The sequence below is a fragment of the Primulina tabacum genome, chromosome 1, assembly GCF_025594145.1.
Source record: "Primulina tabacum isolate GXHZ01 chromosome 1, ASM2559414v2, whole genome shotgun sequence".
NCBI lineage: Eukaryota > Viridiplantae > Streptophyta > Magnoliopsida > Lamiales > Gesneriaceae > Primulina > Primulina tabacum.
Window position 1 is genome coordinate 1,458,014 of NC_134550.1, and position 17,109 is coordinate 1,475,122.

The window sequence follows — 17,109 nt, forward strand, 5'->3', positions numbered from 1 at the left end:
GAAAAGTCTTTATCTTATAAATCCTCGCGGATTTGGCCATGGGATGTCTTATGCAAAAGAGTTGAACTGTCCAGGAAAATTGAAAACTCAATATCAGGTGAATACAATATTGACATGAAAAATACATATTTTTCCATAGTCTGCTTACGGAAATTATCCAATTTCGGAGAATTTCTTTTATCAATGTACCTTAACTTGAGCCTCATGAAGAGGCCTAGAACTCGGAGGACTCATTTAGTAATGAAACGCCAAAGTTGGCATGCATTTTTTTTTATTACAACACACGCGACAGGGGGATTTGAACTCAGGAAGCCAACTAATATGGCAAGGGTGAGACTACTGGGCTACAAGCCCGGTCTCTGACATGCATTTTTTAAATGAAATTATCTTGCAGAAATTTGTAAAGACATAAACTTGACAAAATATGACTGGTTAGTGATTGTGTCAAGCCACCAATCAGTTCTCATGTTCATATATGATTGGAGGATCTGGATACGGTCCCAGGTATTATAAGGTGAGTTTCTGGAGATTGACCATTTTATGTATTTTCCTCTAATTTAACAAGAAATGACTCGAAGTTAGACTGAAAATTTTAAAAAACATAAAAATGTTAATTAAAAATATTACTAAGCTACTGCATCCTTTATTTCTTTTTCTTTTTCCTTTTTTTTTAAAAAAAAACAAATATGTTTCATTCCCATGTTATAAAAATTCAGGCATTTAGTGTTTTTTACTTGTTATTTTATTTTTATAATTATTATTGATGGGAGGAGATACAATTAGACTGAATTTTGTTATTTGATTTTTTAATTATTTATATAATAAATAGATATCAATCACAAAATGCCAATCGTGAAGACCCACTATTCCAGTCAAGAACATTATAGTCTGTCGTTGTACATAATTCACGTTTCATTCTGAATTACAATTCAAAATGGATCACAACTTTTTCCCAGTTTCTTCAATCTCCTTCATGCTATGTCTGTGCTATTTCCTCAAATTTACAGTTTCTGTTAATGATCCAGCTTACCTCACAGGTGATGTTTCAATTAACTGCGGTTCCGTTGGAACTTCCGCGGCACACATAGGGAGACAATGGCTCGGAGATACGCACCCAAGATTGGCTTCCTCCGTACAAATCAAAGGCAAGTCGACCATCTCTAGGGTTGCACGGGACTCCGTCTCTGCTGATCCAATCCCATACGAAGCTGCTAGAATATCTCGTTCAGGATTTGCCTACGTATTTCTTGTCAGCCCAGGTGAGAAATTCATCCGCCTTCATTTCAAGCCCACTCCATACAAAGGATTTCAAAAGTACAAGGACTTGTTCACTGTTGAGGCTGGCCCTTTCACCTTGCTCAGCAACTTCAGTGCTTCGCTAACTACTGATGCTCTTGGCTTGACTTCTACTATTAAAGAATTCTGTATAAGCGTAGAAGAAAATCAACCACTTCATATAGCTTTTAGTCCTGCAAGTAGTCTATCAGGGGATACTTACGCTTTCCTAAACGGTATTGAGATAATCACGGTTCCTTTAGGCCTTACTTATTTCCACAATGATGGAGATATTGGAGCCCAAGTAGTTGGACGTAAGTCTCAATGGTTCTACATTGATAACAGCACCGTGCTTGAAATGATTCGTCGAGTAAATACCAAACGGGATGGTTATGTTTCGTCCGGTGATGATATCAGTTATGTGTTTGGGATTTTGAAAACTGCTCCAAAAAAAAAAGCTAACCCGATCGACAATATCACTTGGAAAATACCCGTGGATGTGGGATTTAGGTACTTGGCCAGGCTTCATTTCTCAGATGTAGGACTCAAGAGGGTGCAAGAGACTGGCTCCATGAATTTCAAAGTCCTGATTAATGAGATGATTGCTTACAGTAGTATAGATTTTGTTAGAGAGAGAGACACAAGTAATATTATTGTGTACAAGGATTACATGGTAATGTCAAAAGGGCCGAAAGGTGTTAAACATCATATTTTGGTTTCTTTTAAGCCGTACGGTGTATCCATAGATGGATATGTTCCTTTCACGGGATTTGAGATACTCAAGCTGAGCAACTTTCATAATAGTCTTGCCTGTCCGAATCCATCTCCTGCCTTGGATTCACCACCCAGAACTGTCCAATTTTTACTCTCAGTTCTTGGTCACAGAAATTCTATTGTAACTATTTCAATAACTATAATTACTCTAGCAACATGCTCGGAGAAATTTGGGAAGCTAGTTGTATGGAGGAGGAAATCAAACCATCAGCCAAGGCCGAACGTTTCTGTCGTCGTTATAAACTAGCTGAGATACACTTAGCCACCAGAAATTTTAGTCCTCAACTTATCCTTGGTAAAGGTGGATTTGGTATTGTTTATAAAGGCCTCATTGACAAGGGGAAAGAGACGATTGCAGTAAAGAAGCTAAAGTCCAATTCGAAGCAAGGTGAACACGAGTTCTTGACAGAGATTGAAACTCTTTCACAGCTGCGACATAATAATCTAGTCTCTTTGATTGGTTATTGCAACGAGCAAAAGGAAATGATTCTGGTTTATGAGTATATGGCTGGTGGAACACTGGGGGATCACCTTTACAAACCTACCAGAAAAGGTAGTGGTGGTGCTTCTCTTACATGGAAGCAGCGGCTTAACATCTGCATCGGGGCTGGTCGAGGACTAGACTATCTCCACTCAGGAAATGGAGTCATACATCGTGATGTCAAGGCTTCAAACATCCTGCTGGATGAAAAGTTCACTGCTAAGGTTTCAGATTTTGGCTTGGTAAAACATGAAAATTTAAGCAACTTACAAAGCCATGTAAGCACAAAAGTAAAGGGCACGTTTGGGTACCTCGACCCAACTTATATTAAGACGGGTAAACTAACCAGGAAAAGCGACACATATGCCTTTGGTGTGGTGTTGCTGGAAGTATTGTGTGGGAGAGCGGCACTTGATCGAAGGCTTTCCGAAGCTGAGAAAAATCTGTCCCAGTGGGCTCGAGAAAAAATTAGGGAAGGAAAAGTTGAACTGATTGTGGATTCGAATCTGATAAAAGAAATTTCACCAAATAGTCTGAAACCTTTTGTAGAGATTGCTGAGAGATGTTTAAATGAAGAACCAAAGAAACGACCAACAATGACTCAAGTTGTGCTACAACTTGAATCTGCCCTTGAGCAGCAGGATATCCTAGAATCGTCAGTACCAAAGGAGATAATGGTGCCCTCCATCGATGAGCGTACTCCTACATCTCCACCAAAAGGACAAACCGACAATCAAATCAATCATGGCTATTCTTCATATCAAATTAAAGAAGGAAGCAAAGCCTTGTCTTACAAGCCATCACGGAATTCGCCTTGGGATGCATTATGGAAGAAACTTAAACCATCCAAGAAAAACCAGGACCCGATATTATCAGGTACGAACAATGAAATAAAAGAAACATCTCATACATTGTCTTTGATCATATATCTTTTGAAATGGTCCAAAATTTCTGGAGAATTTCGTTGCCTCAAGTACTCAAGCCTGAGTGGATCCAAGCTCAAGAAGACTTAATTAATTTTGAATAATGGCATGAACTTTTTGACAATGAGCTTACATTGAATGAAACTATCTTGCAGAAATTTGCAAATTGGACAAAAACTTGCCTAAATTTGACTGGTCGATGATTTCATTTGCCACCGATGATTTCTCAAATTCAAATTTCATAGGAGAAGGTGCACTTTGTTCTGTTTATAAGGTGAGTTTCTCGAGACTGAAAATTTTATTGACTTCCCCATAATTTAAAAAACAAATGATTGGGAGGTGGACTAAAAAAATCTCTATGTATCTATCTACTATAACTCTATTTTTGGGTAGGGTGTGCTTCCGGTGTCAAGACAGATAGTTGCTGTTAAAAAACTTAAAGCAGATGTGGATCAAAGGTATGCCCGAGAGCTCGTGATTAATGAGTTTTTTATAGCTCAGAAAATTCAGCACCGAAACATCCTTAGACTACTGGGGTACTGCATTCATAAAGAAAGACTGGTGCTTGTACATGAGTTCATGGAAAACAAAAGTTTATCTGACGTTATATCCGGTTAGTGCCCAACAATTTATTCTTCTGTCATCCCTTTCCGCCCTCTTCTCTTTCTTTTTTTAATCAACACTGAGATTTACTGACATGACTTTATTGGATTTGGTTATGAACCCAACCGGATATCGTCTCAAAAGGCCATTCATTTTAATTAAGTCTATAATATGCATGCCTTCTTTTCTTTTCCCTTTTTTTTTTCTCTGTTATCGGCACTAATGATAGCTATTTTTAAAGGTCATCACTTCCGTTGCGTCGATTCTCAAACAGAACACCAATATTATATTAAGTTACATATACAAAAAAAATATCATTTCAAAACTTTTGCCTAATAGATAGTATAATCTCATGAGTTTATAAACTACTAGTTTATCACGAAAACTTGTGGACGTGTCAAACACGTGATCGTGTCAAATATGAAATGAAATGAATTCTATTATTAAAGATTGAGTGTCCCGATTTGTTATAGACTACTATTAAGAAAATTTTACATATATATCTTTAGTGATACTCACGGGAAATTTAGGGTCCGCTCCCAGCAAGTGTCACTAGTACAGACGCAGGGTTTTGAAATTGTCCTGAGCCTGAAATCACGAAAAAGACCGTTAAAGGGGGCCAGGAGGGTGTCCTGGCGTAGCCCCTCCGACGCTCAAGTCAGTGACTGAGGATATATGGGGGGGAGCAGCTAAGGGTGCTGCTGAAAACAATATAGTGAATGAATAATCATATGCTCAAACCTGGTATTTATAGGAGAATATCTGGGCCCTTGATGGGCTTGTTTTCCACTTGGGCTATGGATGTGCCAGGGATAATAGGGCCCTTGATCGGCCTGTCTTCCATGGGGTATCACTAGTCTCCCCCTCCCAAGTCGAACTGAATCGTAGGTTCAAAGTTCGATTAGTTGGGTTTGTCCTTGGTTTATCGACGATGAGGACGTACCGTACTAGAAAAATCTACTTCGTTTGCCGTTAACGAACGATGTTCATCGCTGCGAAAATTACGGGGATCGACCTGCCCGGTCAGGTCACGAGGATCGACCTGCCCGGTCAGGTCGTAGGGGTGTGGGGGCAACGCCCCCATAAAAATTTCCTCCTTCATTTCTCACTTCTCCCACAAAAATTTCTTCTGTAATTTATTCGCCAGCTCTTCCCCGCACACAATTCACTTGCGCGTTGACACTAGCGCCACCTCTCAACCACCCCGCCGTCACCTTCGCCTATAGCTCCGGGCGCCGCCTCGCCCCCAGCAGCCTAGCTCTCGCCCTGCCCCTCCTTCTCCCCGCCGCGCGCGCCCTAGCCCTCCGTGCGCCGCCTCTCGCCCTAGCCCTCCGCGCGCCGCCTCGCCCACAGCTGTCGCTTGCCTCTCTGCTCCGCACGGCGCGCTGCCCATCGCGCCTCGCCCCTCTACCAAACTCGCCCCTCGCCCCTCGCCTCACAGCCCAGCTCGCCCCTCTGCCCAGCTCGCCACTCGCCCCACAGCCCCGCACGGCGCGCTACCCCACGCGCCTCGCCCCACAGCCCCGCACGACGCGCTACCCCACGCGCCTCGCCCCTCGCCCCTATGCCTAGCTCGCCCCTCTGCCCATCTCGCCACTCGCCCGACAGCCCCGCACGGCGCGCTACCCCTCGCGCCTCGCCCCTCGCCCCTCTGCCCCTCTGCCTAGCTCGCCCCTCGCCCCTCTGCCTAGCTCGTCCCTCGCCCCAGCTCGCCTCGCTGCCCCTGCCCCGCTCGCCGCAAGCCCATACCTGCCGCTCGCCTCGCCCCCCCGCCCCCCTGCCTAGCTCGCCCCTCGCCCCTCTGCCCAGCTCGCCCCTCGCCCCACAGCCCCGCACGGCGCGCTGCCTCTCGCGCCTCGCCTCTCGCCCCACTGCCTAGCTCGCTGCGCGCCCATACCTGCCGCTCGCCTCGCCCCAGCCGAGCGCGCCCACAACACGATCGCCCGAGCCCCTCCGCACGCTCGCCCAAGCTCCTCTGCACGCTCGCCCAGCCCCAGCCGAGCGCTCGCACTCCCGCCTGGGGTTCCTCACTTGTTCGTTCTTGCGGTTCTGTCCTTTGAGTATTTTGCATTTGAATTTACTGCTTCTCACGAGTTTATCTTTGATGTTATTAAACCATCAGGGCTAATAAAATATCCAACTCTCCTTCTCTTCTACTAGGCGATGTTCTAACAGGAAAATAAAGATTCAACACCTCCACCCTCTAACTCCTCTGCTAGGTGATACCTTAGCAGGAAAATAAAGATTCAACACCTTCACCCTCTAACTCCACTGCTAGGTGATACCTTTGCAGGAAAATAAAGATTCAACACCTCCACCCTCTAACTCCTCTGCTAGGTGATACCTTTGCAGGAAAATAAAGATTCAACACCTCCACCCTCTAACTCCTCTGCTAGGTGATACCTTAGCAGGAAAATAAAGATTTCTTTTCTCCTTCCTAACTCTGCTCCTCTGCTAGGCGGTGCCTTAGCAGGAAAATTTAATTTTGTCTCTACTCCACTCTGCTCCTCTACTAGGCGATGTCTTAGTAGGAAAAATAAAATTTAATTCTCCTTCTCCACTCTGCTCCTCTGCTAGGCGATGTCATAGCAGGAAAATTTAATTTTGTCTCTACTCCACTCTGCTCCTCTAATAGGCGATGCCTTAGTAGGAAAAATTAAATTTAATTCTCCTCCTTCACTCTGCTCCTCTGCTAGGCGATGTCATAGCAGGAAAATTTAATTTTGTCTCTACTCCACTTTGCTTCTCTACTAAGCTTTTGAAATAAAATAATTTTCACTTCCCCGTGTTCTTGATTCCTCTGCTAAAATAGTCCTTAGCAGAAAAATAAAATTTCATCATCCCCACCCTCTAACTCCACTGCTAGGCGATGCCTTAACAGGAAAATAAAACTCTTACCTCATCATATCGTAACTCCTCTGCTAAGCCGGGCCTTAGCAGGAAAATAAAAATTCAACACATTCACCCTCTAACTCCTCTGCTAGGCAATGCCTTAGCAGGAAAATAAAAATTCACCACCTCCACCCTCTAACTCCTCTGCTAAGCCGGGCCTTAGCAGGAAAATAAAAATTCAACACATTCACCCTCTAACTCCTCTGCTAGGCGATGCCTTAGCAGGAAAATAAAAAATCACCACCTCCACCCTTTAACTCCTCTGCTAAGCCGGGCCTTAGCAGCAAAATAAAAATTCAACACCTCCACCCTCTAACTCCTCTGCTAGGCGATGCCTTAGCAGGAAAATAAAAATTCACCACCTCCACCCTCTAACTCCTCTGCTAAGCCGGACCTTAGCAGGAAAATAAAAATTCAACACATCCACCCTCTAACTCCTCTGCTAGGCGATGCCTTAGCAGGAAAATAAAAATTCAACACCTCCACCCTCTAACTCCTCTGCTAAGCCGGGCCTTAGCAAGAAAATAAAAATTCACCACATCCACCCTCTAACTCCTCTGCTAAGCCGGGCCCTCTGCTAGGTCGAGCCTTAGCAGGAAAATAAAAATTTACCACCCCCGCCCTCTAACTCCTCTACTAGGCGATGCCTTAACAGGAAAATAAAAATTCACCACCTCCACCCTCTAACTCCTCTGTTAAGCCGGGCCTTAGCAGGAAAATAAAAATTCAACACCTCCGCCCTCTAACTCCTCTGCTAGGCGATGCCTTAGCAGGAAAATAAAAATTCACCACCCCCGCCCTCTAACTCCTCTACTAGGCGATGCCTTAGCAGGAAAATAAAAATTCAACACCTCCACCCTCTAACTCCTCTGCTTGGTCGGGCCTTAGCGGAAAAATAAAAATTCACCACCCCCGCCCTCTAACTCTTCTACTAGGCGATGTCTTAGCAGAAAGATAAAATTTTTCTCTTTCCCAACTCTGATCCTCTGCTAGGCGATGCCTTAGCAGGAAAATATAATTCATTTCATCCTCACAATACAACAACATCCACGAATTTAATATAAGAACTTGACTTTATTAAATTTCAACTGATAATACAAGACAAATTCAGAAACGAAATACATCAAAATTCAAGTCAAGATAAATATTCTTTAAGGTGGTAAGCGTTCCCGAGCCTCTTAAGAGCCTTGCCCGACGCATTCTCCAACTTTCATCTCTGCTCCTCTTGTACCTCAATAGGACAAAGTTACTCACTTCTTCCTTTCCCAATCATGTTAAGCTCCACACGTGATCTTTTTCCCTCCCCCCTCACTACCCCTTCATAACACCGACGCGCGAATTTTTGGTCCCCGCACAAGACTCCAACTCCTTTTCCCATAGGAAACTTAAGCTTCTGATGATAAGTGAAAGCTACGGCTCTGAAATCCTTCAGGGCTGGCCGTCCTAGAATTCCATTATACGCTGAAAAAGTATCCACCACGGTGAACGCTATCATCTTTGTTACCCGCCGAGGATCAGTTCCCAAGGATAGGGGAAGCACAATCTGACCCAAAGGCGGGATGGCGTGTCCTGCAAACCCATACAGCGGGGTGGAGACCGGCTCAAACTCGAATCCTTCCAGCTTCATTTGATCCAACGTGCTCTTGAACAAGACGTTTACGGAGCTTCCATTATCAATAAATATCATCGCCACATCATAGTTGGCAATGGTGGCCGTCACCACCAAGGCATCGTTATGTGGAGTCACAACGCCTCAAAGGTCTTTCGGTCCAAAGCCGATGATGGGATCTTGTGGTAAGTCTTCACCCCTAAATATCTCAAAGTTCTCCAACCTTCTCCCATGTGCCTTCCGAGCTCGCCCAGAAATTCCATCAGTAGCACCCCCCGAGATCATGTGAATCATTCCTCTCGTGGGGTGGTTATCTTCATCTGCTCTCCTCCTCGGTTCGACAGGTTCCCGAGGAGCATCCTGACCCGCCCTTCTCTTCTCGGCTCTCCGACCCTCTGGTTGATCCAAGGAGGACCTCGACCCCGCCTAGGAGACGGGCGAGGTTTTGGTCGATCCCCGGATGAGGATCCCTCTCGTCTGTCCATCGGAGGCATCTTAACTCCGCCCTCCGCTCTCTGCGACTTCTCACACCTTCCCTCTGGCTTCCTTACCTCCATTACTTTATCACGATTCCTATTGAGAAGAACATGTGACGAGAATTGTCCTCTACTTCTAGTTATGTCCTCCTCTCTTTCCCCCGCACCCCTCTTCCTTCCCCCTTTCTCCACTCCATCAACTCTACTTCCTTCGGGCCGGTTCTCCATCCTTCTTTACCGTTGGACATCCTCCAAGTTTACATACTTCTCAGCTCGAGCCAATAGATCATCATAGCTCGACGGAGGCTTCTTGACCAGCGACTTAAAAAACTCCCCTCCTCTCAGGCCTTGGGTAAAGGCACTTATCATGATGTCCGGGATAGCCGCTGGTATCTCCAGCGCTGCATTGTTAAAACGCTGGATAAATTCTCGCAAAGTCTCAGACTCTTGCTGTTTCATCACGAACAGGCTCAAATAATTTTTCTGATGTCTCTTGCTACTGACGAACCGGTGCAAGAAAGCGACTGAAAAGTCCTCAAAAAAACATATGGAGTTAGGCTGCAAGGTGTTAAACCACTGCTGGGCTGACCTCACCAACGTGCCCTAGAACACCCGGCATTTCACTCCATCTGTATACTGATGCAACAAAGCCGCATTCTCAAATCTCCCCAAATGCTCTTCGGGGTCGGAATGTCCATCATATTCTCCAACATTCGGTTGTCGGAAATTCGGGGGAAGTCCTTCTTCCAGAATGGCAAGCGAAAAAGGACTTCCTTTATTGGGGGCCGGCGCTCTGCTTCCTACCTGCTTCCTCAACCTCCGTATCTCCTTCCACATCAACCCCATCTCACTAATCTCCCCACTTTGGAGGGGATGCGTCTCTTCAACCCGGCTCTGGTGGCCCTTCACATTCTCCTCTTGCTCCTGGCGAGCGGCCTGCTCTTCTGCAAACATAAACTCTTGATTCCTCTTCATTGCCTCATCCACTGTCCGGGTGATAAATTGGCCCAACTGTTCCAGGGTCAAGTTCCCCACATTCTCATTGGGACGGGTTTGCTCGACCCTTGTCTCATGAAGGGGCTGCTTAGCTCTTGTCTCTTGACGAGGTTGTTCTTGTCCCGTCTCAAGATGCGGTTGTTCCTGTCTTGTCTCAACATGAGATTGTTCGGGTCCCCTCTGAGGACGCGATGATGCTGAGGTAGCTCTTCTACTCCCTCTCTTGCCTACCATCTCTACGTCTTAACTCAAATTTTCCCACAGATGGCGCCAAGTGATACTCACGGGAAATTTAGGGTCCGCTCCCAGCAAATGTCACTAGTACAGACGCAGGGTTTTTAAATTGTCCTGAGCCTGAAATCACGAAAAAGACCGTTAAAGGGGGCCAGGAGGGTGTCCTGGCGTAGCCCCTCCGACGCTCAAGTCAGTGACTGAGGATGTATGGGGGGAGCAGCTAAGGGTGCTGCTGAAAATAATATAGTGAATGAATAATCATATGCTCAAACCTGGTATTTATAGGAGAATACATGGGCCTTTGATGGGCTTGTTTTCGCTATGGATGTGCCAGGGATAATAGGGCCCTTGATGGGCCTGTCTTCCATGGGGTATCATTTAGCATTTGTTAGCTATAATAAGAAATTTAGAGAGTTAACTATAATAATTTTTTTATTATTATTTATATCTAAATAATTTTTCATTCATAAATTTTCCTATTTATTAACATTTGTTAGACTATTAATTATATATTATGTGGAATAATTAGGTTATTAATTAATTATATATTAGGTGGAATAAATAAAAAATTTGATACATTTTTACACTTACAACAATAGAAATATACATATATATCTTTATCGAATTTTTGGATTTGTATTGATGAGGAGATCGTTTTTATCTTTTGACAATTGGAAAACATGGTCAATGATCTACATTTTTGTAGGTATATATATATAAAAATATTTTTATTGTCAAACATATATTAATTTTTAATGCATAGATTTCCCATAAATTGTGTAGAAAATTTTCATGCAATTAATCTAACAACACACAATTTAAGGAGATAGTAGAAAATTTACAATGAAAAACTTTGTTATTCTTTTTATACGTGTATAAATATAATAATTAAATATATATTCTTTTAATATTTTTAATGATTTTTTTTAAAAATTAAAAGATCTATTCTTTTAATATATTTTTCTAAGAATTATGTATCAAAAAAATGTTATTTCTCTTATGTATTTTTATTAGCAAATATCTATTCAATTTTTATGTAACATTATTTTCAGAGTTTCTTATGTTGCAATTTTCTATTAAAAAAAACACTATTATGATCCTCATGTATTTAATTATTGTATATAAAATTTTCATGCAATTAATCTAATAACACACAATTTATGGAAATAATAGAAAATTTACAATGAAAAATTTTGTTATTCTTTTTACACTTTTATAAGTATATAGTTACATATATATTCTTTTAATATTTTTAATGACAAATATATTTTTTTATTAAAAAATCTACTCTTTTAGTATTTTTTCTAAGAACTATGTACGAAGAAAATATTATTTTTCTGATATATTTTTTTTTATCGAATATCTATTCAATTTTTATGTAATATTATTTTCAAAATTTCTTATTTTACAATTTTCTATTAAAATAATAAAAACACTATGATACTCATGTGTTTAATGAGTTCAAAAAAATAAATGCATCAATTAAATAAATAATCAATATATTACAAATTCAATATCCTAAATTTGTCTCTATATTTTATTTACTTTTTCCACCAATGCCATGCAATTAATACAATCAGTTTTTGAGCAATGTAGTAAAATCACAATGCAAAAACTTTGTCCCTAAATTTTATATTTTTTTTGACCAATGCTCATGCAATTAATACAAATAATTCATAGTTTTTGGACAATGTAGTAAAATCATAATACAAAAACTTTGTTCATCATCTATACTTTTATAGGTACATAGAATGTTTATCGTGGGTCAGTTTCTTCAAAATTGTGCATCGACTGATTTTTTTATTGGATTGAGAACTGGGCTTCTCATATATTTTTAAAGGGCTCCCATTAAGAATTCAGACTCAACACTGTTGGGAAATTACCCCGAAGCGATGCCGACCACGAAGATAATATAGTACCCAAATTGCGGAATAAAATAATCAATCAACAAGAACACAACGATTTACGTGGTTCACCCAAAATAGGCTACGTCCACGGAGCACTGCAACTTTTATAACCGGAAGAAATATTACAACAAGTGTATACAACAATACACTAAATATCTCACACTCCCAAACCCCCGAGTATACCGAGAAAATAATTTCTCTAACTCACACAAGAGAATTCCCAGCACTCAAGAAAAAAATACACTCTTTTTTCTATGCACTCTCTTTTTTTATCAAAGCTGAAAAGCTTTTGATTTTGGGATACAATAACTGAAGGAGTTGAGCTCTATTTATAACCAGAATTCTTAAGCCAAAACAGAAAATCTCCCGATGTGGGATTTCATTTTCTGATTTTTAAATTCCGCGTGGGCCCCACCTCATTAAAAACTCACCTAACAATTCTTCACTTGAAGACTTGATTTCAATCATGTCTTCACACCATCATTGCAGCAGCTCATATATCTCCATTTATACTTGCAGTCCGACTGAAGTTGAGCACAACTTCAGTTTGTCAATGGTTACTGTCTTTGTAAGCATATCAGCTGGATTTTTACTTCCAATAATCTTCTACAGCATCAAGACTCCATCTTCCAGCACTGATCTGATGAAATGGTACCTAACCTGTATATGCTTTGTCCTAGCATGATAAACAGGATTTTTTGCTAAATGAATAACACTCTGACTGTCACAGTGTAACGTGCTATTTTCAAGCTTCTGACCCAATTCTTCCAGAAAGGATCTCAACCATATCATCTCCTTGCTAGCTTCTGTAACTGCAACATACTCAGCCTCAGTAGTCGAAAGTGCAACAATCTTTTGCAGCTTAGACACCCAGCTTACAACTGTACCACCTAATGTGAACACATATCCAGTAGTACTTTTCCTGCCATCCAGGTCACCACCCATATCGGCATCGACAAAATCCTGTAAGCCCAATTTTGACCTCCTGAAGCATAAAGAACAACTAGCAGTACCTTTCAAATACCTGAGAATCCACTTAACTGCTTCCCAGTGTTGCTTTCCTGGATTACTCATAAATCTACTCACGACTCCCACTGCATGTGCTATGTCTGGTCTTGTACACACCATTGCATACATGAGGCTTACGACAGCAGAAGCATAAGGAACTTTATTCATATAAGCCTGCTCCTGCTCCGTCGATGGTGATTGTGCTTTGGTTAGTTTGAAATGACTAGCCAAAGGAGTACTCACATGTTTAGCATCATCCATGTTAAATCTGCTAACCACCTTTTTCACGTACTCTTCTTGAGACAACTTCAAGAATCCATTCACCCGGTCTCTTAAGATCCTCATTCCAAGGATTTGCTTTGCAGCACCCAAATCCTTCATGGCAAATTCCTTTGATAAATCTTTTTTCAATTTATCAATTTCTTCCAGACAAGCTCCAGCTATCAGCATATCATCTACATATAGAAGTTTGATGGATTCATGAGTGAAAATGGTTTCCTAAGGTGTTTGTTAGGTGAGTTTTTAATGAGGTGGGGCCCACGCGGAATTTAAAAATCAGAAAATGAAATCCCACATCGGGAGATTTTCTGTTTTGGCTTAAGAATTCTGGTTATAAATAGAGCTCAACTCCTTCAGTTATTGTATCCCAAAATCAAAAGCTTTTTAGCTTTGATAAAAAAAGAGAGTGCATAGAAAAAAGAGTGTATTTTTTTCTTGAGTGCGGGAATTCTCTTGTGTGAGTTAGAGAAATTATTTTCTCGGTATACTCGGGGGTTTGGGAGTGTGAGGTATTTAGTGTATTGTTGTATACACTTGTTGTAATATTTCTTCCGGTTATAAAAGTTGCAGTGCTCCGTGGACGTAGCCTATTTTGGGTGAACCACGTAAATCGTTGTGTTCTTGTTGATTGATTATTTTATTCCGCAATTTGGGTACTATATTATCTTCGTGGTCGGCATCGCTTCGGGGTAATTTCCCAACAACTGGTATCAGAGCCTTGTTGTGAAAATTCTTAAAAATTCCGAGTATGCTCTGTGGTTGCAGCCTTGTCTGATCTTCCACATCAGAAAAGATTTTTTAGATTTTTTGCTAAGGCTAGAGAAGTGATGGCCGGAGATGATGGATCGGGACCGGGAATCAACAAGTTCGACGGAACAGATTTTTCGTTCTGGCGGTTACAGATAAGAGATTATCTGTACAGTAAGAAGCTGCATCAACCTCTATCAGGAAAGAAACCAGAAAAGATGGAGGATGATGATTGGGAGCTCCTTGACCGACAGGTGTTAGGTGTGATACGACTGACCCTAACGAAGAACGTGGCACATAACGTGGCGGAGGCAAAAACAACGGAGGAGATGATGTCCATTTTGTCGGACATGTACGAAAAGCCATCGGCAAATAATAAAGTTCATCTCATGAAGAAGTTATTTAACTTGAAGATGAGAGAGGATGCATCGGTGGCTAAACACATCAATGAATTCAACACGATTGTCTCTCAGCTGACATCGGTGGACATCAAATTTGATGATGAAATTCAGGCACTTATTCTTCTGGCGTCTTTACCAGACATTTGGGAACCGATGCGGGCAGCGGTTAGCAACTCTGTTGGAAAAGGAAAACTACAACTCAATGATGTTAGAGATCAAATCCTTGCTGAAGAAGTTCGCAGGAAAGACTCGGGTGAAGCAACATCATCGAGATCTGCTCTAAATCTTGATAACAGAGGAAGAGGCAGGAATGGTGAAATGAGTTCAAACCGATGGCGTGGTAGATCCAAATCAAGAAATGGAAAAGACAAAAACATCCTTGAAAAGAATATGAAGTGCTGGAGCTGTGGTGAGAATGGTCACCTGTAAAAGATCTGCAGTGCTCCGTGGACGTAGCCTATTTTGGGTGAACCACGTAAATCGTTGTGTTCTTGTTGATTGATTATTTTATTCCGCAATTTGGGTACTATATTATCTTCGTGGTCGGCATCGCTTCGGGGTAATTTCCCAACAAACACTACTCTTTGTTAGTTTTAATATGCGGATGTTTGTAACAATCTTACACATTGAAGTAGGGAAATTTCAACACCTTCGGTGGACACAAATTTTCAAGATTATAATGGGCGTTGCTCGAGGAGTTGCTTATCTTCATGAAGATTCGGGAATAAGGATAATTCACAGAGATCTAAAACCAAGAAATATTTTACTCGACATCGATATGAATCCTAAAATCTCAGGTTTTCTTGACGCAAAAACTTTGGAAGAAGATTCATCCAGTAAAACCTCAGCAATACGTGGGACTGTGTAAGTGTAGAATCTGTTTTCCCGTTCGGTCACTCTTTATTCAATAATTTCTCAGAGTCGGGAATAGTTATTTTTTGCAACATTTGTGCAGAGGATATATTTGCCCGGAATACTTGAGATGTGGCAGGCTTTCAATAAAGTCAGACGTGTACAGCTTCGGAGTTGTGGTTCTGGAGATTGTGAGAGGCAGGAGATGCATTACAGTACGCGGCGAAGACCAGGATTATATTGTTACCATTGTAAGTCACTTCGTCTAAGGAATTCGAACTTGACACAGCTTGGTCGTAATTTCTATTTTTTCACACATGCATAAGGTGTTGGGGAGAAAAGTATTTTTCTGAAAATGAGATTGGTAAGTGGTAATAAAGCTTTTGGGAAATTGGTCAGATATCATTTTGATCACTTGGGAAACCCAAACAAACATGTATATATATATGATGTGATTATTCATACTTGGTAAATGAATGAATGCATGTTCAGGCGAGGAATCTGTGGCTACAAGATAAAAAAGCATTCGGCCTGGTGGATGAATCAATTCGATGTCATGCATTAACTCCAGTGGAAGAAGAAGAGGTTCTTAGATGCATCAAAGTTGGGTTGTTATGCACCCTAAGTAGACCAGAATGCCGACCAACGATGCCTCATGTGATTAAGCTTTTGGACGGAAAATTATCCGTGGACCTGCAAGAGATGGAATCGCTTCTGGGACGTGAAGTCAATGAATCCGAATGTGATGATGTTAGTCATGTTACTGTGGGAAGCTGGTAGTTTGCTTTGTATTACACTCCTTGATGTAGCTTCTGTGGAGCTCAAAGACAGCAACCTGTTATGTGGTTTTTATGTATTTTTATAGACCGAAATTCTAAGCTTGAATTACGTTCCAAATTCTAGACAAAAAAGGATTCTCCCCCTTTTTTTCTTTTCTTTTTCCAAAGAATTAAATTAATCATGTGAAAACCTATAAAGATCCAAATATTTAATCAAACAATGCGAAATCTCAAAACAAATAAATGGGCTAGCATAGAAACGAGCATCTTAGGCAAGAGCATGAGCAGTTTCATTTGCTTGTCTATAAACAAATTGGACCGAAAACGAGGTTCATTGTGCAAAAAATATTTGCATTAGTGCATGATATCTCCAAAATAGTTTCCCTCTCTTAAAATGCAGTCATGTAGACATTTTTACTCACCTAATTTCATATTCAATATTTTCTATTTTCATCTTATGTCATCTTCCATTATTTTAATTTAATAACTCTCATTTTGATTTTTTTTTAAATAAATTGATTACTTTTATGTTCAACATTTTATCTAATTTTTTTTAAAACACTTAAATTTCTCTAATTTTTTTTAAAATTGATTACTTTTATGTTCAACATTTTCTCTTTTTATCTTATTTCCTCTTATACCATTTTTAATTCAAAAAATTGATAACTTTCATTTTGAAATTTTGCCACAAAAAAACTACTTAATTTTCTCTATTTTTTTCGAACCATACACGTTACACGTGTCATAATCCGCTAATCTATATTAAAGTGGTTTCCATCTCTTAAGATGCAATTAATTTTTCTGGGAAAAAAATGTGATGGCGCGAGTTTTAAAAGTTCAGGATTGGGTGTAAACTATATACAGCATTCATAC

The 17,109-nt window shown here is 41.0% G+C and overlaps 1 protein-coding gene and 1 pseudogene across 1 annotated transcript; one reads left to right on the forward strand and one right to left on the reverse strand.

The window, feature by feature from the left end:
• The first annotated feature begins 851 nt into the window (after positions 1–851).
• Positions 852–16,386, forward strand: LOC142549211 (putative receptor-like protein kinase At5g39000; annotated as a pseudogene).
• On the reverse strand, positions 4,073–11,077 carry LOC142549336 (uncharacterized). The gene is made up of 2 exons (XM_075658274.1): positions 7,384–11,077; positions 4,073–7,323 (listed from the first exon to the last, which is right to left on the reverse strand). Exon 1 carries the CDS (start codon positions 10,261–10,263, stop codon positions 9,637–9,639), a length of 627 nt encoding a protein of 208 aa, XP_075514389.1. The 5' UTR covers positions 10,264–11,077; the 3' UTR covers positions 4,073–7,323; positions 7,384–9,636.
• Positions 16,387–17,109: the final 723 nt, after the last annotated feature.